We start from the raw sequence: 26,464 nt of genomic DNA on the forward strand, positions 1-26,464 counted from the left end.
TATCACTCCCCCTCCTTCCCACGTCCTCACTCTCCCTGCTGTGTCCTCTCTCCCCTCCTTCCTGCATCTTTGCTCCCCCTCCTATGTTCTCACCAAGCACCCCCCCCCCCCCCCAAAGTCCTCAATCCCCTCCCCTCACTCTGTTCTCTAGTTATTGCTGCCATTTGTTATTTTCACTGTTCTCTAGCCATTGCCTTTTCTGAAATAATCTCGCTGTGTTCTCTCACTAGTGCTGCATTGTTTTTAATCCTCTGTGTTCTCTGGGCATTGAAGATTTTTAATCCACATTGTGTTCTTAAGTCACTACTGTTCTCACTGGTGGTTAGTTTCATGAATCTGGTACAGTGTTCAACAATTGATTTGAAATGATCATATTAGATGTTGGTAATTTATCTTTTCTCTCTTTTTGTAAAGTTTCTGAAATAGCATGTTATCCTTGTGCTGTCTGGCAGGGCCATGAGATGACCAGCATTGGATTGCTCCTGGGAATTTCAGCCGCAAAACTGGGCACAATGGATATATCAGTCACGCGCCTCCTGAGTATTCATATCCCTGCACTGCTGCCTCCAACCTCAACAGAATTGGATGTCCCCCACAACCTGCAGGTTGCAGCAGTGATGGGTATAGGACTGGTATATCAAGGAACTGCACACCGGCACATTGCTGAAGTACTTCTGACTGAAATAGGTGAGGCATCTTCCACTCTGTCTCTCCTATAAAAGAAGTTCAGTAGCTGGTTTGAGTCCAGTAAGCTTTTGAGGTAAAAACAATAACTGCAGATGCTGGAAACCAAATATTGGATTAGTGGTGCTGGAAGAGCACAGCAGTTCAGGCAGCATCCAACGAGCAGCGAAATCGACGTTTCGGGCAAAAGCCCTTCATCAGGAATAAAGGCAGGAGCCTGAAGCGTGGAGAGATAAGCTAGAGGAGGTTGGGGGTGGGGAGAGAGTAGCATAGAGTACAATGGGGAAGGAGATGAAGGTGATAGGTCAAGGAGGAGAGGGTGGAGTGGATAGGTGGAAAGGGAGATAGGCAGGTTGGACAAGTCAAGGAGACAGTGCTGAGCTGGAAGTTTGAAACTAGGATGAGGTGGGGGAAGGGGAAATGAGGAAGCTGTTGAAGTCCACATTGATGCCCTGGGGTTGAAGTGTTCCGAGGCGGAAGATGAGGCGTTCTTCCTCCAGGCGTCTGGTGGCGAGGGAGCGGCAGTGAAGGAGGCCCAGGACCTCCATGTCCTCGGCAGAGTGGGAGGGGGAGTTGACATGTTGGGCCACGGGGCGGTTTGATTGATTGGTGCGGGTGTCTCGGAGATGTTCCCTAAAGCGTTCTGCTAGGAGGCGCCCAGTCTCCCCAATGTAGAGGAGACCGCATCGGGAGCAACGGATACAATAAATGATATTAGTGGATGTGCAGGTAAAACTTTGATGGATGTGGAAGGCTCCTTTAGGGCCTTGGATAGAGGTGAGGGAGGAGGTGTGGGCACAAGTTTTACAGTTCCTGCGGTGGCAGGGGAAAGTGCCAGAACGGGAGGGTAGGTTGTAGGGGGGTGTGGACCTGACCAGGTAGTCACGGAGGGAACGGTCTTTGCGGAAGGTGGAAAGGGGTGGGGAGGGAAATATATCCCTGGTGGTGGGGTCTTTTTGGAGGTGGCGGAAATGTCGGCGGATATTTGGTTTATGCGAAGGTTTGTAGCGTGGAAGGTGAGCACTAGGGGCGTTCTGTCCTTGTTACGGTTGGAGGGGAGGGGTCTCAGGGCGGAGGTGCGGGATGTGGACGAGATGCGTTGGAGGGCATCTTTAACCACGTGGGAAGGGAAATTGCGGTCTCGAAAGAAGGAGACCATCTGGTGTGTTCTGTTGTGGAACTGGTCCTCCTGGGAGCAGATACAGCGGAGGCGGAGAAATTGGGAATACAGGATGGCATTTTTGCAAGAGGTAGGGTGGGAAGAGGTGTAATCCGGGTAGCTGTGGGAGTCGGTGGGTTTGTAAAAAATGTCAGTGTCAAGTCGGTCATCATTAATGGAGATGGAGAGGTCCAGGAAGGGGAGGGAGGTGTCAGAGATGGTCCAGGTAAATTTAAGGTCAGGGTGGAATGTGTTGGTGAAGTTGATGAATTGCTCAACCTCCTCGCGGGAGCACGAGGTGGCGCCAATGCAGTCATTAATGTAGCGGAGGAAGAGGTGGAGAGTGGTGCCGTTGTAATTACGGAAGATCAACTGTTCTACATAGCCAACAAAGAGACAGGCATAGCTGGGGCCCATACGTGTGCCCATGGCTACCCCTTTGGTCTGGAGGAAGTGGGAGGATTCAAAGGAGAAATTGTTAAGGGTGAGGACCAGTTTGGCCAAACGAATGAGAGGGTCAGTGGAAGGGTACTGTTTGGGATGTCTGGAGAGGAAAACACGGAGGGCTTGGAGGCCCTTGGAGGACCAGGGCCTTCAACGGCTTCCTCATTTCCCCTTCCCCCACCTCATCCTAGTTTCAAACTTCCAGCTCAGCACTGTTTCCTTGACTTGTCCGGACTTGTCCGACCTGCCTATCTCCTTTTCCACCTATCCACTCCACCCTCTCCTCTTTGACCTATCACCTTCATCTCCTCCCCCACTCACCCATTGTACTCTAAGCTACTCTCTCCCCACCCCCAACCTCCTCTAGCTTATCTCTCCGCGCTTCAGGCTCCTGCCTTTATTCCTGATGAAGGGCTTTTGCCCGAAACGTCGATTTCGCTGCTCGTTGGATGCTGCCTGAACTGCTGTGCTCTTCCAGCACCACTAATCCAGTATCCAGTCAGCTTTTGTCTGACGAGACTGTGTCCTTGTCTTTTGAGTTTTGTTTCCTTTAATCTTTCAATACATGTAGGTATCACTGGCAAGGTCAGCATTTATTGCTCATCCCTCATTGCCCTTGAACTGAGTGGCATGCTAGGCCTTTAGAGTCAGAGAGTCATACAGCATGGAAACAGACCTTTCGGTCCAACCAGTCTATGCCGACCGTAATCCCAAACTGAACTAGTTCTACCTGCCAGCACTTGGCCCATATCCCTCCAAACATGTATTAGTCATGTTCTTACCAAAATGTCTTTTAAATGTTGTAACTGTATCCACATGCACCACTTCCTTTGGAATTTCCTTCCACACACAAACCATTCCCTGTGTTAAATAAAAGGCCTCTCATGTTTTTTTACTTCTTCCTCCTCTCACCTTAAAAGTACGTCCTCTAGTCCTGAAATCCCCCACTTCAGGGAAAAGACACCTGCCATTGACTAGATTTATTATATCAATTTATTTGTGGGCGGCACGGTGGCACAGTGGTTAGCACTGCTACCTCACAGCGCCAGAGACCTGGGTTCAATTCCCACCTCAGGCAACTGACTGTGTGGAGTTTGCACATTCCCCCCGTGTCTGCGTGGGTTTCCCCCGGGTGCTCCGGTTTCCTCCCACAGTCCAAAACAGTGCAGGTTAGGTGAATTGGCCATACTAAATTGCCTGTAGTGAGAGGTGAAGGGGTAAATGTAGGGGAATGGGTCGGCAGGTCGGTGTGGACTTGATGGGCTGAGGGGCCTGTTTCCACACTAATTAATCTAATCTAATCTATCCCTCATGATTTTACAAGTCCCTATAAGATCACCCCTCAATCTTGTCCACTCCAATGAAAACGTCCCCTTTAATCCAGTGTCGTTTTATAACTCAAACTCTCTAATCCCGGCAACATCCTGGTAAATCTCATCTGAACCCTCTCCATTTTAATAATCTCCCTTCAATAAGAAGGAGACCAGAACTGGCACAGTACTGCCGTTAAGAATTAACCACATTGCTATGGATCTAGTGTCATCTGTAGGTAAAACCAAGCAAGGTCTTCGGATTGGTGCTTGGCACTTGTACTGACGCATGCTTTATATTCCAGGTTTATTCTTTGAATTTAAATTCCATTAACAGCAAAGGTGGGATTAGAACCCTGATGTCCAAAACATTAGGCATGAGCTGAGAACTGCAGATGCTGAAAACCAAATACTGGATTAGTGGTGCTGGAAGAGCACAGCAGTTCAGGCAGCATCCAACGAGCAGCGAAATCGACGTTTCGGGCAAAAGCCCTTCATCAGGAATAAAGGCAGTGAGCCTGAAGCATGGAGAGATAAGCTAGAGGAGGGTGGGGGTGGGGAGAGAGTAGCATAGAATACAATGGGTGAGTGGGGGAGGAGATGAAGGTGATAGGTCAAGGAGGAGAGGGTGGAGTGGATAGGTGGAAAAGAAGATAGGCAGGTCGGACAAGTCAAGGAGACAGTCACAACATGGTTGAAGAGCTTCAGAGCAGAGGAAATGACCTGGGAGTTGCAGTGGGAGAGGGACTCCCTGAGATTCTTGTAGAGAGAGGAGGAAAACTTCTTCAAGGCAGGCATCCTTTTGCCCGAAACGTCGATTTCGCTGCTCGTTGGATGCTGCCTGAACTGCTGTGCTCTTCCAGCACCACTAATCTAGTATTTGGTTTTCAGCATGTGCAGTCATTGTTTTTACCTTGTTGATTTTAACCCTACTGTGAATCCTCTTGCAAGGATGCCTGCCTTGAAGAAGTTTTCCTCCTCTCTCTACAAGAATCTCAGGGAGTCCCTCTCCCACTGCAACTCCCAGGTCATTTCCTCTACCCTGAAGCTCTTCAACCATGTTGTGACTGTCTCCTTGACTTGTCCGACCTGCCTATCTTCTTTTCCACCTATCCACTCCACCTTCTCCTCCTTGACCTATCACCTTCATCTCCTCCCCCACTCACCCATTGTACTCTATGCTACTCTCTCCCCACCCCCACCCTCCTCTAGCTTATCTCTCCATGCTTCAGGCTCACTGCCTTTATTCCTGATGAAGGGCTTTTGCCCGAAACGTCGACTTCGCTGCTCGTTGGATGCTGCCTGAACTGCTGTGCTCTTCCAGCACCACTAATCCAGTATGAGCTGAGAACTTACAAGTCCAATGACATTGGCGTTACGTCACCGTCTCTCTGATGTCATAATTCAGTATGACACTCTGGTAAAAGTACAGCACAGGCGATAAATTGTGCAAAGTGATGTACTTTGAATGAATTGGGATTTATTTCAATGAAAGACTGAAGGCATATATGTCAAAATCAAGCAAAGTAAAAGAATCTTGGTTTCCATCAAAAATCCTGACTTCTGTTCTTCCGCTCCCATCCATCAAAAGGAAGTTTACAATCAGTTAATTTAGTGTAAGAATGTAACGTATGTAAGAGTTGTTTTGGAATGAAGAGGCAATGTTGGCTGAGGTGTAGCACACCCCTTGAGTGATGAGGAAATGGGAATTCTAGATGGTGTTGTCTCTAGTGATTTTGGCGTAGACATGTTTTTGTACTTCGAGTCTGAAGCTGCCAATTTTCACCTGCCAGTAATGATGTGTCCTATAAATCTTTCCTGAGGAAAACAAGTTCATTGTGGAAATTAAGGAATAGCTATATTTTTGGAAACCACTTCTTAAGTAAATGGTGAAATTTTTCAAAAGTTGACATTCCAAAATAAAAAGCAGCAAGCAAAGTGTGACTTAGTTAAACAATACAATCAATCCTGTTTTTTCTGTTTAGGTCGCCCTCCAGGCCCTGAGATGGAGAACTGTACAGATCGGGAATCGTACTCGTTGGCTTCTGGTCTTGCTCTTGGCATGGTCTGTCTGGGAGTAAGTGTCAGCTGCACAGATGATTGTGTTTTTAGCTGTCAGCATTTTCTGCAAAAGCGATTTCACCATTTAAAAACCATAACTTTATTTCCATCTTCAGTCTGCCCCAGTTATTTTGTGCTCAAGGGCTGCTATCGAGTCTTAAAGCATGGAAACAGACCCTTCGGACCAACTAGTTCACGCCAACCTTGTTCCCAAACTAAACTAGTCCCAACTGCCTGTACCTTCCCCATATCTCTCCAAACCTCTCCTATTCATGAACTTAATCAAATGTCTTTTAAAAATTGTAACTGTATCTGCATTCACCACATCCTCTGGCAGTTCATTCCACATGTGAACCACACCGTGTTAAAAAAAAGTTCCTCCTGTCCTTTATAATCCTTTCTTTCTCTCACGTTAAATCTATGCCCCCTAGTTGTGAACTCCCCCATCCGACAGAAAAAACTCTTGTCATTATCTCTGCCCCTCATGATTTTATAAACTTCAGTACGGTCACCCCTCAACCTCTACGCTCCAGTGAAAAAAGTCCCAATCTTTCCAGTTTATTTTTATAACTCTGACCCTCCGTTCCAGCAACATCCCATGCAGCATTATTTCAAAGAACTGTGGTGAGACTGCCTTGTCTCCTGGCTAATACTTCTCACCAACTAATGTGACTAATACAGATGATCTGGTCATTGTCAGATTGTTGCTTGTAGAAGCTTGCTGTGCACAAAGTAACTGCTCTGATCCCTAAATTGGAGCAGGTACGACAGTTTAAAGAGTCTTTCATAGATCGCAAGCAGTTTGGAACGTTATGGCACTGGGAACTGGTCAGATATTATTAGGGGATGTTAAATAACTGCATCTAGTCAAAATAAGTGAAGGAAAGACTTGCATTTATAATGTTGTAAATGATCACTTGCTTTGCAGACAATGAAGCATTGTGGAAATGTGACCCCATTTTGGTAGATTTTAATGTATGTTCAATGCCTCTACAGGTTAACAGTGACCTCTGCGCCGTCCTGGTGGAGACAAAGTCTCACCTTCACATTGGGAACACCCTCCATCATGTGTGGCACTATTACTGTGTAAATGGGACAGATTTTAAACAGAGCTAGCTCAAGACTAGACACCCAAGAGATGCTGTGGGCATCGACAGCTGTAGATGTATATTCCGATTTAATCTATAACTTAATGGCCCAACATATGCCCCAGTCAACCATGACTATCAAGCCAGGGGATCAACCCTGGTTGAATGGTGAGTGCAGGAGGACATGCCAGGATCACCACCAATCATATCTAAACATGATGTGTCAACCTGATGAAGTCACCAAACAGGACTACTTCCATGTCAAACAGCGTAAGCAGCAAGTGAGAGACCAAGCTAAGCGATCCCACAACCAATGGATCAGAGGTTGTTCAGAAAATTAGAGAGCACTTAATTCTAACTTTGCCTTGTGTGTGCACCCAGCACAGATTACTAGATGGCAGTCAAGAGCAGGAAACTTGCTGACTTGTGCTGAAATTTACCACATGTTATAAGATCTCGCAGCACAGGAGAAAGGCATTCAGACCATAAAGATGTTGAAGCAGAATTAGGCCCTTCCATTCTGCTTCGCTGACCATGGCTGATATGTTTCTCAAGCTTTGCCATCTTCCCGTAATCATTGATCCCCTTCGAAATCAAGAATCTGTCTACCTCTTATCCAAGTTATCCAATTGATCCTAATGTCCTGCTCTATCTCACAGTCTTGCACACTTTTTTTCTTCAACTATTCATCCAGTTCCCCTTTGAAAGTTATTATTCATCCTGTATGTGGTAGTTTCTCGGACAGTGCATTTGGCAATCCGCCAAGCCTTTGCAAACAGCACCTTTGACCAATGAACTCTACTGCCCAGAACAGTAAGGGCAGCAGAAATGTGGGGACACCACCACCTGCAAGTCACCTTCAAGGCACATGCTATCCTGACATAGAACTACATTGCCATTTCTTCACTGTTGTTGGGTCAGTATCCTGGAATTTCATTCCTTACAGCACTGTGAGTGTACTTACACCCCAGAGACTACAGTGGATCAAGAAACATAAAAACTAGGAGCAGAAGGAGGTCTTTTTTGCCCCTTAGGCTTGCTCTCCCGTTCAACATGATCATGGCTGAGCCTCTACCTCAGTGCCATATTCCTGCTTTCTCTCCAGACCCCTTAATTCCTTTAAGTAGGCAACTGGAGATTGGTGAGCAAGCCGGTATTGAACTCCCTCGAATTTAGTGTATTAGGGGATAATTTTGTTGAAGGTTTTCAAGAAAACAAAATGTAGCAGATAGGTTGCATTGAGAGAAACAATTGCCACTAGTTGGGGAACCTATGACTGGGAGCCATAATCTGGCCCTAGACTTCGAAAAGATAGCAGATGTTTGGGATGCTGTCCCACAAATGGCAAGTGATGCTCGGTCAGCTGTAAATTTTAAATCTGAGACTGGTTACAACAAATCTAAGCTGTTGAGGGATATAGAGCAAAGAAAGTTTTATGTAATTTAAGTCATAGACCAACCATGTTCGCATTGAATAGCAGAATAGACTTGAGGGATTAAGTTACCACCTCCTGTTTCCATGTTCAGATAGATGTGTTTAAGCTGTCAGGTTACTGTCCAGATTGCAGAACTCCGTTTGTGTTTGTGTCCTTTTTTAAAATGAAAAAATAGGGGGTGATTGCATTTTGTGCACTGATTTAATTTAATATCTACTTTTAAAAGCCTTGAATTTTTCGAAGAGATGGGTTTAGTCTTAACTTCTACATCTGTCAGGCGAAATTTGCTGTATGTGCGATACGATTTAATGAAACATGATGTTACATCAGCATAGAATGGGTTGGACAGTGTACGGTGTGAAAACACATAAGGTAACATTGCAGGTTTGGGATAAGTCAGATCAGAAATGCACCCCTGTGATTGAAGACTGGCCTGCTTAGTATTTCCAACATTTTTTCTTTTGCTTTTGCATTTTCAGTGGCGTACCTGCAGTTTTACATTTGCTGTTTATGCAAATAAAATAGAATAAATGGGAGATTTCAGTTTCAAAATCAAATAATTTACTGTACCACAGTAGTTTCTTTTCTGCGTATTTTAATTCTATTTTTTGCAAGAACATGTATTTTTGAAATCTCAGGGGATCTATTTCAAGTTAGTGCTGAAAACTTCTGTGTTAACAGGAAGCAGATGCCGATGATAATGGAAAAGGCTCCATTTGGGAAGCAGTGATTGATTTTTCCAGGGTCACTTATTCAATATCTGAGAGAAAGTATTTGTCATTATAACATTTGTTTGTGATGGCAACCTCTATGGCCCAAGGACTTTGTAACATTCAAAGCAGTATTGTTGGATCAAACTACCAAATACATTTTAATTTGGATAATTGAGAGGCAAGGCAGTGACTTCTGTGATGAGGGTATAAAATGAGCAAGGACCGAAACATCAATGATAGCTGCACAACATTCTTTGGACTTGCCCAGTAAGTGTGTTGCTGACATCAACAAAACTACAGATGGTTCTTCATGGATTGAGGTGAAGATGTGATATGTCCAAGATTAATGATCTTAAGCAGAAAGTGGAGTGGAAACTAGCAAGTCTTACAGAGAGACAGGAGGAATGAAGTGAGGGCAGCAATGTTATTAAGAAATGAAGTGGACGCAGTTGTGAGAAACACATTTGTAGAGAGATAAACAGTTAACATTTCGAGTCAATTGACGCTTTGTCTAATGATCTTACTGGAGATCATTGCTAAGATTGTGTTCTGTCTTCAAAATGCATTCACTGGAAAGCATTCAAAAAGCATCAAGAATTATGGTTGCACTTGGCGCTTGAAGTTTGAGAGAAAGACTTGCAGAGCTGAACGGGATTTTGTTGCACCAAAGTTAAAGGAACTTGACTTTGAATTATCGAGGTGTACATGGAAAGCATGTGTGTGACTTGGGATGAAGCTGGAAAGTGCATTTTCAAGTTTGGCCAGATTGTAGCTGGGTTAATAAACAGAGAATTTTTTTGTGTCAGTGGAGTAATTGAGAAGTGGAGCAGATTCTGAAGGGAGCTGCTGTTTGTGAGGATTCCTTCTAAGAGCTGGATAAATATCTGGCTAAGCATGGGATTGAATATTACGATAGACAATGAATATACAACCATAACTTCCATTTAATCCAGCAGACCATTTATATTCTTAGTATAGACAAAGATGGTGCCTGGGTCTGAGAAGGTTAGCCAGAAAAGGTTGCATACTGGAGAGGTGGGTATGAGAAATGTCCTTCAGTTTGGCTTCATTATCTTTCGGGATAAAGGATATATCTGTGATTTATGTATCTTCAGGTAGAGCAGAGTCTTTGGTACAAATTGTATGTGGTCATCAAGTGTCAAAGTGTAGTCAAGCCCACTAACAGATCAGACTTAAAGGTTTTGTATCTTTATGCATGAAGCATTCAGAATAAGGCAGATGAACTGACAGTATAAATTGAGGCAAATTAATATGCTCTCACAGGCACTAAGAAACCCGATTCCAAGAAAATCAAAACTGGGAACTTAACATTCAGAGATCTCTGATCTTTCTGAAAGACAGGAGGGATGGAAAGGTGGTGTGGTAACACTGATAATAAGAAACTAAACGAGGACAGTTGTGAGAAATGATCGAGGGTCGGATGCTGTAAAGTCCATTTGGGTGGAGGTTAAAATAAAACCACAACGGAAAACAGACATTGGTTGGAGTAGTGTATGGATCCCTAAACAGTAGCCGTTCTGTGGGAAAGGCTGCAAATAATAAGGCATGTGAAAGGAATAGAGCAATAATTATGGATGACTTTAATCTACAGCTTGCCTGGGCTAATCAAATTGGAAAAGGTAGCTTCAACAATGAATTCATAGGGTTCATTTGCAATAGTTTCTTGGCGCAATATTTCATGGAGCCACCCAGAGAGCTGGCCACCTTGAATCTGGTCATGGGTAATGAGGCAGGTTTAATAAATGACATCCAAGTAAAAGATCCTCTAGGAAATAGTGATCATAGCATGATAAAATTTAATATTCAGCTCGAGAATGAGAAACTTAGCTCACAAAAACTATGTTTAACTTAAATATAGGAAATTGCAATGAAATGAGGATAGATTTAGCTAAAGTGAGCTGGATGGAGATTATTCGGAATAACAGTCAGCAACCAGTGGTAAACATTTAAGGAGGTAATTCATGGCACTCAGCAAAAAATGCACCCAAGTAAAGAGGAAAATTTCTAAGGGAGGGATAATCCAACCATGACAAATCAAGGAAGTGAAGGAGAGAATTAAGTTGAAAGAAAAAAGCATTTAAGGAGACCAAAATCAGTGATAGCCCAAAATAATGGGATATATTCAGAATCTAGCAAAGGAGTGCTTAAAAGATAATAAAGACAGAGAAAATAAACTAAGAGGCAAGCTAGCGAGGAACATAAAAACTGACAATAAGAGCTTTTTTAAAATACAAAAAATGGGAACGAGACGTCAAAGTGAACATAGGCTCCTTAGAAAATGAATTTGAGGAGCAAGGAAATGGCAGAGGAATTAAACAAAATGTGGGTAACCAGAGGCTGATTAACCAAACATTTATTATTGAAAAAGTATGGAAATCAATTATTAAGGAAGTCGTGGTGGCACACTGGCACAGTGGGCGGCAAGGTGGCACAGTGGTTAGCACTGCTGCCTCACCGCGCCAGAGACCCGGGTTCAATTCCCGCCTCAGGCGACTGACTGTGTGGAGTTTGCACATTCTCCCCGTGTCTGCGTGGGATTCCTCCGGGTGCTCCGGTTTCCTCCCACAATCCAAAAATGTTCAGGTTAGGTGAACTGGCCATGCTAAATTGCTCCTAGTGTTAGGTGTAGGGGAATGTGTCTTGGTGGGTTGCGCTTCAGCGGGTCGGTGTGGAATTGTTGGGCCGAAGGGCCTGTTTCCACACTGTAAGTAATCTAATCTAATCTAATCTAGTAGCAGAGCATTTGGCAAATCATTATCTAATCAAGCAGACTCAGCATCACTTCACAAATGGGAAATCATGTGGCTCATTTATTAAGAGTTTTTTGATGAAGTTTCAAACCGAGTGGAGAGAGGGGACCCAGTCAGTATGTTATATTTGGACTTCCAAAAGATATTTGACAAGGTTCCCCACAAAAGGTTAAATCATAAGAGCATACGGTGTTGGATGTAGTATATTGGTAAGGATGATGGTATGAATTGGCAAATGGGCAGGAAACAGCAAGTGGGGTCAAAGGGCTGTTTTTCAGTGGTGGGATTGCAATAAGTGTCAACCACGCTGCTGTGCATCTGGAGTCACATGCAGGCCAAATTAGTGGCAGTTTCTTTCCCTAAAGGACATGAGTGAACCCAATGGGTTTCTCCTGTCAATAGGCAATGGTTTCATGGACTCCTCATTCGTGATATTTGTTGAATTCGGATTCTGTCATCTGCCAGTGCAGGATTTGAACCCAGATCTCCAGGGTCTCTGGATTAATTGTCTACCAATAATACCGCTGCCTGCCCACTTGATTCTGTAATGTCCTCCTTACTAACATGGGGATTTATATCTTCCTGGACAGAGTTACCCTACATATCTGTCAAGCAAATGCCAGGCATAGTCATACTTGGTGATTCTTATAGCCAATATTCTGAACCATTCACAATTAGATACGGCAGGACTCCAGAGTTTTGACTTGATTTACAGTTGTGGGATCACTTAGCTCTTAGATCACACAGTCTATTGTGTGCTCCTTCTGCTGTTTATTGTGGATGTGTTCTTGTGTTGTAGCTTCATCAGTCTGATTCATCATGATTGATGCTGATCCTCATATTCTGTCTGACACTCCTCTGTGGATTGATGCTAATGGTAGACTGAGGCATATGCTGTACTGCAAAGTTACAAATGATAAGCCAATACAGTTTTGCTGCTGCTGAAGGTCCCAAGCATCTCTGAGGTGCTCAGATCTGTTCTCAGTCCTTCCCAATTTAGCACAGTAATAGTTTCCTTTTCAATGTTTTTCACGGAATGTGGGTATCACTGATAAAGTCAGTATTTGGCGCCCAATTACCCAGGGACTAAGTGGCTTGCAAGGTAATTTCAGAGGACAGTTAAAACTCAACGCATCCAAGTGGGTTTGGAGACATACCAGACCAAGCAAGGGTGGTGAGCCATCTTTCCGAAACAACGTGAGTGAATCAGACGGGTTTTTAATGATAATTAGTAGGTACATGGCCATCAACACGAACACCAAATTTTTATTTCTGAAGTATTTAATTAATTGAACTTAATAAAGTTGAGTTCAAAAAGATAGGCTTTCCTTTATTGGTCAGAGCATTGAGTATAGGAGTTGTGAGGTCATTTTGCAGCTGTACAAGACGTTGATACGGCCACTTTTGGAATATTGCGTGCAATCCTAGTCTTCTTCCTCAGAAGGATGTTTTGAAACTTGAAAGGGTTCAGAAAAGATTTACAAGGATGTTGCCAGAGTTAGAGGATTTGAGCTACAGGGAGAGGCTGAATAGGCTAGGCTGTTTTCCCTGGAGCGTTGAAGGCTATGGGCTGACCTCATAGAGGTTTATAAAATCATGAGGGGCATGGATAGGATAAATAGACAACGGTCGTTTCCCTGAGGTAGGGGAGTCCAGAACTCGAAGGCATAGGTTTAGGATGAGAGGGTAAAGATATAAAAGGGACTTAAGGAGCAACGTTTCATGCAGAGGGTGTTGCTTATATGGAATGAGCTGCCAGAGGATGTGTGGAGACTGGTACCATTGCAACATTTAAAATGCATCTGGATGGGTGTATGAATAGGAAGGGTTCAGAGGGATATGGGCCAAATGCTGGCAAATGGGGCTAGATTAGGTTGGGATATCTGGTCAGCATGGACGGGTTAGACTGAAGGGTCTGTTTCCGTGCTGTACATCTCTATGACTCTATGTGATATTTGTAACAAAAACAGAAATTGCTGAAGAAGCTCATCAGCTCTGGCAGCATCTGTGAAGAGAAATCAGAGTTCAATTCCTGTTTTAGTGTCAGATTTCCAGAATCTGCAGTGCTTTCGGCTTTTGTTAAGTGATATTTGTGTCTCTTTGTTTTTGGTGATATCGTTTCATTCTGTTGCCTTTCTGAATTACCCTGCAGCACGGGAGTAACCTGATAGGTATGTCTGACCTGAATGTTCCAGATCAGCTGTACCAGTACATGGTGGGAGGCCACAGGCGCACCCAACCTGGAATTCACCGAGAAAAGCACAAATCGCCCAGTTATCAAATAAAGGTCTGTATTTTCTTTCCACTATTCAGTTGCTGTCATGTGCAAAACTAATGTTACCAGCTCAAAGTGAAGTTTTATATAATGCCTTTCAGACATCCTATGTCAAATTCATGATTAAACTGTGTAGAACCTTGGAGCATGGAGGGTGACTTCTAAACCCTCTGCACTCCTACCAGCTCTCTGGAAGAGTTAACTACTTTGATTCATTTATTTCCTGACCTTTCCTAACATTTTATTTTCGCTCATTGAAATAGTTATCCACTTCTCTTTTTTAAATTCCTGTTGAAAAGATAAATCAGGGTACTTTCTTGATGGTTTGAAGTTAAATACAGTTGATGCAACATCAGTTGTTGGTTTTCGTTTTGGTAAGCAAAGATATTAAGGGATATGGGCCAAAGGCCATGGATCACCCATGTTCTCTTGGAATGGCAGAAAAGTCAAGGGGCTGAATAGCCTATTTCTGCTCCTATGTTATGAATTCTATTATTTTGCCAGTTTTTCAGGAGACCATCCCGGGTCTGTAATACTAATAGTAGCTTCCTACTAGACCTCCCTTTGTTCTCCTGGTAGTAATCTTAAGTTTATGCCTTTCTACTTCCCAATCTGTTGGCAAATATTTCCCCAATTTATCCTGTCAATATCCTGTGCAGTTTTGAACGTTATGGTCAGATTTTCTCTTAACTCCATTTGTTAGAATGGAATGAGCCCCATTTTCTCAAACGACCATTTATCATTGAACTATTCAGGTTACTTTTATGGGTAATTTCTGCCCAACAAAACAGCTCAGCTCAAAATTGGGTCCAGTGCAAAAACATCAATGGTTTGTACAGGTTTAGTATTTTCTTATCTCGTTTGTTTGCTCATGCAGTTATTTTTTACAAAAATGTACAAATCCAGTATTTTGTACATTTTACTATTAGTCTTCTCTCTTTAAAAGATTCGTGTAGTCTAATCCTCAACTCGCTCTGCTCCTCCACTTTCAAAGTTTAGCATGAGAGAAGAAAACTTGTTTAAGATTGGTTTCGTTTTAATAATTCTATTGAGGCTTATTGTAAATCTTCTCTTTGACAGGAAGGGGACACTGTGAATGTCGATGTTACATGTCCTGGCGCCACACTGGCCTTAGCCTTACTTTATTTGAAAACAAACAACAGGTATGGCAAAATAGTGTTAAACTCCTCGGCTAAGCAAAGGTGCAACTGAGATGTACATGATGATTGCATAATTTCAATTATTTCCAAAGGAGACTTGCCCTCTATGGTAGGTATATTGTTCCTTTAGTAGGGACACAATACAGCAGGTGTCATCAAGCTTCGACATAATGGCAGTAAGAAGCCTCTACGACTTCAAATCAGCACAAATAGATTTTCAAGGACTTTGCAAGTAGAATTACAACATTTAAAAGGTATCTGGATGGATGCATGAATAGGAAGGGTTTAGAGGGATATGGACCAAATGCTGACAAATGGGACTAGGTTAGGTTGGGATGTCTGGTCACCGTGGACGAATTGAACAGAAGGATCTGTTTCTGTGCAGTATGACTCTATAATTGATTGCTCTACCTTCATTATAAATTGAAGTTACTCATGAACAAGGGCACTTGAGCCCCTTTGAACTTTAACATTTCCCACCTATCACTCTTTAAGAAATACTCTCTGTTCTGTCTTTCCTTGCAACATGGCTAATTTCACATTTTCCTGCATTGTACTCCATCAAAGAAATGTTTTTTTAACCTACTCCCCTAGCTTCTCCAAGCAGCTCCTCTGGAAGCATCGTTCCATGCTCCATAAGACACTCAGTTCCACCTAGTTTTGTGTCACCTGTAGATTTGGAAGTATTACAAATCATTGATAAAAGTGTATCTTTTGTCAGCAAAACTAAAACTCCTCTCTCGAATGCTCCCAAGCAACTATTGATTTTTCCACATTTTTATTCAAGATTTAACAATGTTTCTTGACAACTATCAACATTGTAACAAGTAATTCCAGAATGATATAATTTTGATGGTTCAACCTTTGTCTGCTTGGGCTGTTGAAAGCAGGAAGAATCAGTGCTCATAAACTGGGTAGGACACGTACCGGAGGTTTATTCTCAAGATGAAAATCTGATGTGTTTATGAGCTATTTCTCAAGATTACAGAGTTCAAAAATATCTGTTGGCTTTTATTGGAATTAAAAATTAAATGATTACCATTGTAGACAGTAACACAGATATGATAATAATTATACACACTGCCAGGAAAATGCTTTACCAGAGAGTTCATTGGGTTTCAAGTTCGATGGGAATAATTTGAATTCTGTAATGTCTTCTCTAACAATGTTCTTCCATTCCGGTGACTTGAGAATTTGCATTCTTCAATGTAATAGGTGGTCCAAATTAGCTGGAATTCAGTTTCGAAAATGACAACCTGTAACCAGTAGCATTCCAGAGGAATCAGTACTGGAATCAAAACTGCTTACAATATATATTAATGACTTGGAGGAAGGAAGCAAATGTAGTGTCAGCTTACCCTGGTTCCCAGGTGCTTTTACCTCCTTAATCAGCCTGCCATGTCGAACCTTGTTCAAGGTTATAGTGAAATCCATATAAACTGCATCCACTTCAATAGCGTCATTTACACACTTGGTCACCTCCTCTCAAAATTCAATCAAATTTGTACCGCGTGACCTTTCTCTGTCAACAGTGCTTGTTCTGTTCTCAAAGAGCACCAGAAAATTTGTCCATCACGATTTCCCTTTCACAGAACCATGTTGACTTGTGCCATTTTAATTAAAATGGTCCTTTTAACAGAAACCAAGAGACAAAAACTAAAAGCTAGCTATTAACCATTTTCTTACAAAGTCAACTTGAGCTTTTAAGTGCCTGAGATGAAATTTCCAGTGTTTTTTTTAAAAAAAATTGACAGTCTTGATTGCATCAATGAAAACTTGCCTGGCAGTAATAAAGACTGTGGTGAGGTCCTCAACAAAGTTGAGGTGGTGAAGGATGGGTTAGTGGGTTGCTTCAGAGGATGCTGCAGTTCCCAGTTTTCCTGATTGTCTGCAACTTAGTTACACAGTCATGTGGCACTGTTGCCTATATGGTTGCCTATATGTTGTTCAGCTGTATTATTCCATGAAGCACTCATGTCGTATTATCTGTGTGAGTTTGTAAGTGGGTTTTCTGTTCAGTTCAAACGGATAGACAGACTTTGGATTGTCCTTTTGCTTCTTTTCCAGTTGCACCTGAGTTTTCTTTCTCTCATTCCTTCTCGGTGCTTCATAAAATGCTCTGTGGTTCATGCTCCTGGAGAGATTATATTTGTAGGAATGTTTGTCATTGTGAGAGAAAGTGATGCCTGGATGTGGTAGGACTAACCCTGTTTTTATGTTGCTTAGGTCAATCGCAGACTGGCTGCGAGCCCCGGACACCCAGTACTTGTTGGACTTTGTGAAGCCAGAATTTCTTTTAATGCGGGTAAGTAAAATGATAGAAGCACGTGAAATCTCTCTTTAAACATTAATCGAGCAGACTTTTCATTTGTTAGACTTTAAAGATTGTATGTGACCAAAGCACTTAGCATAGATCTGCAAAACTTGGGGGAGCATTGTGTACAGATAAAGGATTGTGGAAATAGCAACCATTTTTTAAAAAAGATAGCTCATAAGGCATTACAAGAAAAAATTAGTGCTAATGCACTTGTCAAAAAGAATTTGCCTGTGTGGATTAGAAAGAACAAGGCAAAGTCATTTTAGTCCCAGGGGACAATAGAGCTGTTCTTTCTTCACACACAGAGAGAGAGAGAGAGAGAAAACTGATGGTGCGTTTAACCGAGGGTCACCACGCCTCAGGCAAGGGGAAAGAATGAGAAGGTGGACCTTCATGGTAACATCAACTGGTGTGGGAGTTGAACCTGCATTGTTGGCATCACAAACCAGCCAACTGAGTTCCTATGTTGTGTGGTTAATGCCAACTAAACACCCTTAAAAATTTGAGGTCTTGCGTATTATAATCTAAGCACAATATTAATGATGTGATATTTATTAATTACTGCTAAAGAACATCTCTGGCTGTTGAAATTACATATTAGACATGTGGAATCTCGTTGCTTTAATTTTTAATTATAGTTGGAGATTTTTGGCAATCTCCAATGACCAAGACATGGCTACAAGGAGATCAAAACTGGGGACTCAATGTTCAGAGGCACTTAACTTTTTGAAAGGTTAGGCAGGAAGGGAAGGTTGGTAAGGTAGCCTTCTTGGTACCCAATGGAATAAATATGATCGCCAGAAATGAAGAATCAAATGATACAGGATCCTATATGAAGGAAGGTAAGGGTAACAAGAGGAAATAAACAACTGCGGAAGTATTCTATAGGACCCATAACAGTAGCTGCTTTGTAGGACAGAGAATAATCAGTAGATAATAAAAGCTTGTCAAAAAGGCAGTCCGATCACCATGATGTCAATCTTCATGTAATTTAGTAGAATCAAATTAACAAAGGGTTTTATGAATAAACAACATTCATAAAATGTACTTTGTGAAGGCATCCTTTGAGTGATTTTGGGTCAGTTTCCTAAAGCCACATGTTATGGAGTCAACCAGGAATTTCAAATCTGGTGATGCGTAATGAAGTAGCTTTAGTAAACACTCCCAGAGTAAAAGACCATTTGGGAACTGTGACCATAACATGGCAGAATTTACCATTACATTTGAGAGGGAGAAGCGTGGTTCGGTAGCAAAGCTTGAATAAGGGTAATAACATACGGCAAAGGTGGCTGAAGTTGATTGGGAAAGGAGTTCAGCAAAAGAGACAGTTGAGCAAAGGCAAGTATACAAAAAATAGTTTGTGGCTTACAGTGAAGTTATATCCCAGTGAGGAAGGAGGAGTCTAGGATGGGGATAAACAGATCCGAGTTAACCAAAGAAATTAAGGATAATATCAAATTAAAAGAAAGAAAACATACTGTGGGCAAAGATTAGTGGTAAGACAGAGGATTAGGAAAGATTTAAATGCCAACAAAAGATGAGAGGAAAATAAACTATACACATTAGCAAGTAACATGAAAATAGACGATAAAGACTTATTATAATATCTTTAAAGAAAAAGAGAGAGGTTTAAGTGAACATGGACTGCATTTGGAATATTGAGAGCAATTTTGTGCCCAATATCTAAGGAAATATGTACTGGCCTTGGAGGGGATCCAGTGGTGGTTGACAAGAATGAATCCAGGAGTTTGTCATAGGAGGAGCTCTTGAGGACTCTAGGTCTGTACTTGATGGATTTTAGAAGGATGGAGGATTAAATCAGAATACTGAGAGGCCTGGATAGTGTGGATGTGGAGAAGGTGTTTCTACTGGTAGGAGAAGTTAAGACCTAAGAGCACAGCCTCACAGTGAAGAGATGAGGAGCAATGTCTTCAGCCAGAGGGTGGTGAATCAGTGGAGCTCGTTACTACTGAAGGCTATGGAGATCAAGACATAGAGTCATAGATTCATACAGCTTGGAAACAGACCCTTCGGTCCAACTTGCCTGTGCTGACCAGACTTCCCAAACTGATATAGTCCCATTTGCCAGCATTTAGCCCATATCCTTCTAAATCCTTCTTATTCATATACCCATCCAGATACCTTTCAAATATTTTAATTGTATCCACCTTCACAAGTCATTGAGTGAACTTAAAACAGATAGGTTCTGGATCAGTGAGGGCATTGTAACAATTTTATCTCAGAGTTTTTTGGGAAGCTAGGGAAGCGATTACTGAGATATTTGTATCATGGATAGTTACAGGTGAGGTGCTGCAAGTCTGGAGATTGGCTAATGTAATGCCATTATTTAAGAGAAGTTGTCAGGAAATGTCAAGGAACTATAGACCAGTGAGCTTGACATCAGTGGTGGGGAAGTTGTTGGGATTTTGAGGGGCAGGATTTACATTTGGAAAGGCAAGGACTGATTAGGATAGTCAACACAGCTTTGTAGGTGAGGAATCCAGCGAATATAATTGAGTTTATTTGAAGAAGTGACAAAGAAAATTGATGAAGGCAGAATGACAGTCATTGTCTATCTGGATTTCAACAAGGTATTTCACCAGGTTCTGCATGGTAGACTGGTTGGAAGGTTAGATTACATGGAATCCAGGAAGAACTAGTCAATTGGATTCAAAATTGGCCTGTATGTATGAGATAGAGGGTGGTGCAGAGGATTGCTTTTCAGACTGAAGGCCTGTGACCAGTGGTGTGCCACAAGAATCAGTGCTGGATCCACTACTTTTCATCGTTTGTATAAATGATTTGGATATAATTAGTAAGTTTGCCGATGATACCAACATTGGTGGTGTAGTGGACAGTGAAGAAGGTTACCTCAGAGTACAACAGGATCTTGATCAGATGGACCAAGGAGTGACAGATGGAATTTAATTTAGATAAATGTGAGGTGTTGCATTTTGGTAACACAAATCAGGCCAGGATTTATACACTTAATGGTAAGGTCCTGGGAGTGTTGCTGAACAAAGAGACCTTGGCATGCAGGTTCATAGTTCTTTGAAAGTGGAGTTTTAGGTAGATAGGATAGTTAAAAAGGCCTTTGGTATGATTCCCTTTATTGATCAGTGCATTGAGTATCAGTGTTGAAATGTCAGGTTGTGGCTGTACAGGACATTGATGAGGCCACCTTCAGAATACTGCATTCAAATCTGGTCTCTCTGCTGGTGTTAAATGAGAAAGGGTTCAGAAAAGACTGACAAGGATTTTGCTGGGGCTGGAGGGTTCGAGATACAGGGAGAAATTGAATAGATTGGACTTTTTCCCTGGAGACTATGGGTGACCTTATGGAGGTTTATAAAATCATGAAGGGTATTGAAAGGGTGAATAGCCAAGCTCTCTTTACCAACGTAGAAGTGACCAAAACTAGATGGCATAGATTTAAGGTGAGAGGGGAAAGATTTAAAAAGAACCTGAGGGGCAACTTGTTCACACAGAGGGTGGTGCATGTATGGAACAAGCTGCCAGAGAAAGCAAGGGAGGCTAGTACATTTACAGCATTTAAAAGGTATTTGGATGGGTTTGTGAATTGGAAGAGTTTAGAGGGATATGGGCCAAATACTGGCAAATGGAACTAGACCAACCTAAGTTATGTGGTTGGCATGGACAAGTTGGTCCAAAGGGTCTGTTTCCCTGCTGTACAACTCTGTGACTCGAAGTGTTATGGAGAGAGATCAGGAGAATGGGTTTGAGAGACATAACAGCCATGATTGAATGGCAGAGAAGACTTGATTGGTCAAGTGGCCTGTTTCTGTTAAAATTTAGAAGCAGCACATGTGAAGGGTCCAACACAATGGAGCCAGCAGCAGTGACTGAGTTTGTGGACTGTAGTAAACGACAGGTATGTGTTGTGAATCCTCCCAGTGTGGACAAAAACAACTGGTGGAGTAATGTACAATTTTACACTCCTTATATGTTGGAAGAAGCTGGTGTTGGACTGGGGTGGACAAAGCTAAAAACACGCAACATCAAGTTTATTTGGAAGCATTAGTCATGACACTAATCTTTTGTTATAAATTATACTATTATCCTGCTCCACAGCTACCAGATGAAGGAGCAGTGCTCTGAAAGCTAGTGCTTCCAAATAAATGCTGTCCTTCCGGGTAGTTCTCTTATAACGTAGTAGTTATGTTCTAATGCAACTTGGTGCAATATAAGTAATTGGGCCGATGGGAAAAACAGGGTTGGGGGTTGTGAGAAACAACTCACTCACAAATCAGCCTGAGACAAAGCCTTGGAAACAAGAACAGTTTATTACAGCCTTGCAAGTACCAGACGCTTCTGCAATCAAGCAGAAATGCGCGCGAAAACAGAGCATGTTAGCATTCTTCTTCAGTTTACAAGTTGCGGAATCACGCCTCCCTTTTCCCATCCTATCATAAGCCGATTACCTCACTTGTTTTTTTTCTCTAGTTATTTTCTTATCTGGCCATCCTGCTGTCCTTGTATGTCTGCGTTCTTTGTTCCTTGTTTGTTACAGCTTGTTCTTTTATCCAGTTTCTCTCATACTATAAGCTTTATTGTGAAATGCCCCTGCTGCTTCTTTTTGTGGTCAACTACAACATTTAAAGTTATTTCCTAGCTTAAAACTATTTTGTTTAAAAGACCCTTTATATTCATTAAAGTCTTAGCCTTAAGTATGCTACATGCTACAAGAATTCCGCGACCGTTTGTATAATGTCCCACCCCCGCAACACCCCACCTGCAGAAGCTACATTTCTAACCTCCCACAGTTCCCCCTTTTTTAAAAACTGTTGTTTCTGCACTTATTAAATCTCCTTTAATCCATTTTCTTATGTTCTGCCCTCTTACGCCTTTTGGCAATGAGGTTCACAATCTTACATTTTACATTCGTGTTTGTCCCTCAAACTCTAGAAGCATTCTTTGACTTTCTCTTTGTTGCATATCACCTGCTGCTTGTAAAAGCATCTGATGATTTATTTGGGTTCATTCCCCAAGGGATGTCAACAGTCGGCTCATTACCCATTTTAGGATGTTGAACCCTACCACCAGACCCACTAATATCAATAATCCAAATATAGCTAGATTGACTAACCACCTTCCCCAACCAGTCTATCCCCAATTCCCCCATTCCCATCCTTTCGATTTTGTCTCACACATATTTGGAGATATCAGTAATGTTAGAGGAGACCTCAGGTATGTACCTATGACATTCCTCTCCAATTAGTGCACAGGTACCACCCTTCACTGCTAGAATATAGTCCAGAGCCACCCTGTTCTGAAGGGTCGTTAGCCTAGTGGCAATCATTTCGGTCGTTATGGCTGCTACTTGGGATTGGGTTTCGGCCAACGCATCAGCAGTATTGTTGGCCAACTCTTCCAGGGAAGCCACTATCTTTTGTATTTCTACTCCTGCTCGAGCAGTCCCATACATAGGTATCAAAGTCCAGAGGAGACGATCTCCTTCGATTACTTTCTGGGTTACACGCCTTCCTCCCTGTTTATTCCGAGGTATTTTTGGGGCTCTCTTTAACAGCCTCAAGTGGGGAATTATACAGGTGAGGTAGCAGCAGCCACTCCAGCCTTTCTGGCTTTGAGGCAGTGTTTGATCAACATCATAACATGCATGCATTCCTACACATTCGGTCATGCGAATGTATTTTCCCCCGGGAATAAATGGATAGGCCTTCAGGCCGCACACCCAATATGTTCCATTTAATATTTGGGGAATAGTTGTGGCAGTGACTTGGCTGGTGTAAACACAAGATGATTTTCCGAATCGGCAAGGTGCGGTATCATTCTGATTACAGAAACCAGTGGTATTTACTGCTCCTTTCGGGGTTGGGGGAGGCGAACTCTAAGGCCATCGATAGTACCCAGAGTTTTCGGGGCTGGTCGAGGGAACCATCCCGCAAAGTTATAATGACCCCTTTCAAATCTCCAAGTTGTATCATTTGAGCCCGAGTCAAATTGTTGTACATCGTACACTTCTTCTTTGGTAAGTGGTATTACCGTGAGAGGAATTCCGGATTCCCCATGGTGTGGGATCTCCGCACATACCCAACAGTCGGTATGCCCCTTTAGTTTAGCGTAATTCTGACATAAAGTGGTAAAATGATTTTTCCCACCCCTCCTTGGCAGCTAGCGCCAATATTATCATGACAACATAAAGCTGACCATTCATTTCAGCTCGCAACCCTATCTGTCTATTCCCTAACCCTTTGTATGCCAGGGAGGAGTGAGTCCATGCAACACTTACAATTGTTTTGGGATACAGTTTTTTTACCCAATACTTAATAATCTCTTATCTCAGTCCATTTTTTTTGTTGCTCAGCTTGACTTTCAGAGGGTTGTCTGTAGGATGAGCTTGCCACTCTGCCAAAGGGGAAGGAGCGTTCACGCGGCCCTTAACATGAGTGTGATGACTCCACCCTTTTCAGCAGTTCAGATGGCTGTTTAAGTAGTCAGGAGGGTTAGGAACGGTCCCCCCCCCCAGCTTGGGTGCAGTTTGGTATCTTTCCAGGTTTTGATCAGGACCCAATCACCTGGTTGTGTTCGATGTACGGCGAACTCAAGTGGAGGTGTCTGGGTCAACAGACCCTTCTTCCTAAGGGCAGACAAAGAAGAGCCGAGCGCCACAATATAGTTCTTTAAAAACTTATCATTGAACGCTACAGTTGGTAATTGTCCTGTCACTTCCTCATCATTTTCTCTAATTAGGATTGGCTCAAAAATAGGCACCAAGAATTCTTCGCCTTTTACTCCGGAAACCTTAAGGTTCTCCTTAGTCAATTTAACACCGTTAGGTCTAAAACTTAGGGATGACCATGCCACTCCCGTGTCCACCAAAAATACTGCCTCCTCCTCTTCAGGTCCCACCTTTAAATTTATCAAGGGTTCCTGGTGGGTCTCAGGAGGAAGGAACCCCTGACTCCCCTAATCTTCTTCGAAGGTCATTAGGGAAACGGCTTCCCTTTCTCATGCTGATTCCGGGCATTCCCGTTTAAAATGCCCCACTTTCCCACAATGGTAACACCCTGCCTGTTGCCTCCTTCTCCCGGGTGTCCGACCTTTGTCTTTCATGTCCTCCCCTATCCTTCCTGTTATCCCCTGATCCCTGTCTCCTTTTTGTTATTTCTTCTACTGCCGCCACCATCATTTTGGCTTTCTGTTTCTGCTTCTCGTCTTCCCTTTTCACATACACTTTCTGTGTCTCACATAACAGTTCATCCATCTGTCTTCCACTCCATCCATCTAATTTCTGTAACTTCTTTTGTATGTCCGGCCATGATTTAGTTACAGACTGGACCTTTAAGAGTCCCTGTGCTATCGGATTATCGGGATCCATTCCCGAATACTTCCTTGTGGCCTCCTTGAGCCTTTTAAGAAATGCAGAAGGGGTTTCATCCTTCTCTCGTCGTACTTCAAAGGCCTTAACAAAGTTTTATGATCTAGGTGCTGCCTCTTTAATTCCTAATATTACCATTTCTCTTCGATCCCACATTAACTCCCTATCTTCTCTGTCATTATTTTCCCAATGAGGGTCAACATTTGGGAATTTCTGTTCTGCTGGGGCCCCTTCTTCCCTAACTGGGTGCTTCTTTTCCCATTCCTATAAAGCCGCTCTCCTAATCATACCTCGTTCTTCCCCTGAAAATAACGTTCCTAAAATTGCCATCAGTTCTCCCCAGGTATATAAATTAGGCCCTAGGAATTGATCTAATTGTTCGGATCCTCTATTAAACTTTTCATTTCCTTTTTAAAGACCCTAACTTCACTGCTAGTTAAGGGAGCGTTTACATATCCGATTGTACCTTCCCCAATCGGAACCTCTCGTAAGGAACATAATTTTACATTTTCCATTATCTCTGCCCCTCCTTTACGTGTGGTGGCTCGAGTGATTCTGAGCCCCACTCCAGGTTCTGCATCTTTTAGTTCAGAGTCCGTTCCCCTTTCTGTGTCTGGACTCAATTCTATTTCAGGAGCTGTAGGCTCGTTCCAGGGAGTAGTATATGGGGGCGGCAAACACGTTAAGGGATCCCATTGTGGCTTCCCTTGTTCATTCTTTTTCTGTTCTTTCCCCGATTCATCCGTATTCATGGGTCATAATTTTACTCCCGCGCTCCCTCTCCAACAAGCCGCATAATTGGACTCTTTTTGACTGTACGGTTCTTTTCGATTGACATATATATTAAGATCTTGACACAGCCAATCCTCATCAGACCCATATTTGGGCCAAAAAATACCAGGCGCCTTAATACTTTCTCTAGTCCAAACGAAACAGCAATAGTTTATCATTGTAGCCTTATCTTTCTCCCGTGTCCAGGAGTTGTGTTCCCAATTACCCAACATTTTCCCCAAAGGACTGTCGAGCGGATTATATCCCCCTTTAACGTTATTTGCAGATCGATCGTTACACAGGCAACTCCCCTTGCTCCCCATTATTGCAAATTTAATTAATCTGGCCAATTATATGCTTTTTTGAGACCTCAACTGTTCTGCATAAATTACTTTTATGTAAGGATAAAAGAGATTAGTTAGAAACTGATAGTAAGGTAGTCATGACCTGTAAAGAGAACAGGAGTTGACATTTTATTTCATAATCTGTAAAATCCTTAACTTTAAAAGAAATCATGTTAAAATTTCCATAGTAGAAATCAGATTCAAAACAGTCCCGATCTCAAGCTCCAGGGAACAAAGCACAAACATTCAATCACCAACAAACAAATGTGCATTCAAACCAAATCACAAAGGATTAAACATTCTTCCTAGCTGTACAGCTCTTTTTTTTTTCTCTCTCTCTCTCTATCTCTCTCTCACACACACACACACACACACACACACACACACACACACACACACACACACACACACACACACACACACACACACACACACACACACACACACACACAGACACCGTGTCTCACAGACACTTTGAGCTTCCCGCAATGACTCCTCTAGCTTTTGAATATTTTTCTGGATGTCTGGCCATAAGTTAGTTACGAAGTGCACCCTCAGTAGCCCTTCAGCTA

At 42.5% G+C, this 26,464-nt stretch overlaps 1 protein-coding gene across 3 annotated transcripts in view; it reads left to right on the top strand.

Annotated features, from left to right (window-relative positions):
* The window catches only part of anapc1 (anaphase promoting complex subunit 1), a 220,408-nt gene that overhangs the window by 105,527 nt on the left and 88,417 nt on the right, over positions 1-26,464 (top strand). For all 3 annotated transcript variants that reach the window (XM_072551412.1, XM_072551410.1, XM_072551413.1), the window contains exons 29-33: positions 453-687; positions 5,583-5,674; positions 13,818-13,952; positions 15,021-15,103; positions 17,327-17,405. In XM_072551412.1, coding sequence (XP_072407513.1) covers positions 453-687; positions 5,583-5,674; positions 13,818-13,952; positions 15,021-15,103; positions 17,327-17,405 — 624 coding nt within the window. The remainder of the gene's footprint in view (positions 1-452; positions 688-5,582; positions 5,675-13,817; positions 13,953-15,020; positions 15,104-17,326; positions 17,406-26,464) is intronic.

The sequence above is a fragment of the Chiloscyllium punctatum genome, chromosome 3 (assembly GCF_047496795.1).
Source record: "Chiloscyllium punctatum isolate Juve2018m chromosome 3, sChiPun1.3, whole genome shotgun sequence".
NCBI classification, from domain to species: domain Eukaryota; kingdom Metazoa; phylum Chordata; class Chondrichthyes; order Orectolobiformes; family Hemiscylliidae; genus Chiloscyllium; species Chiloscyllium punctatum.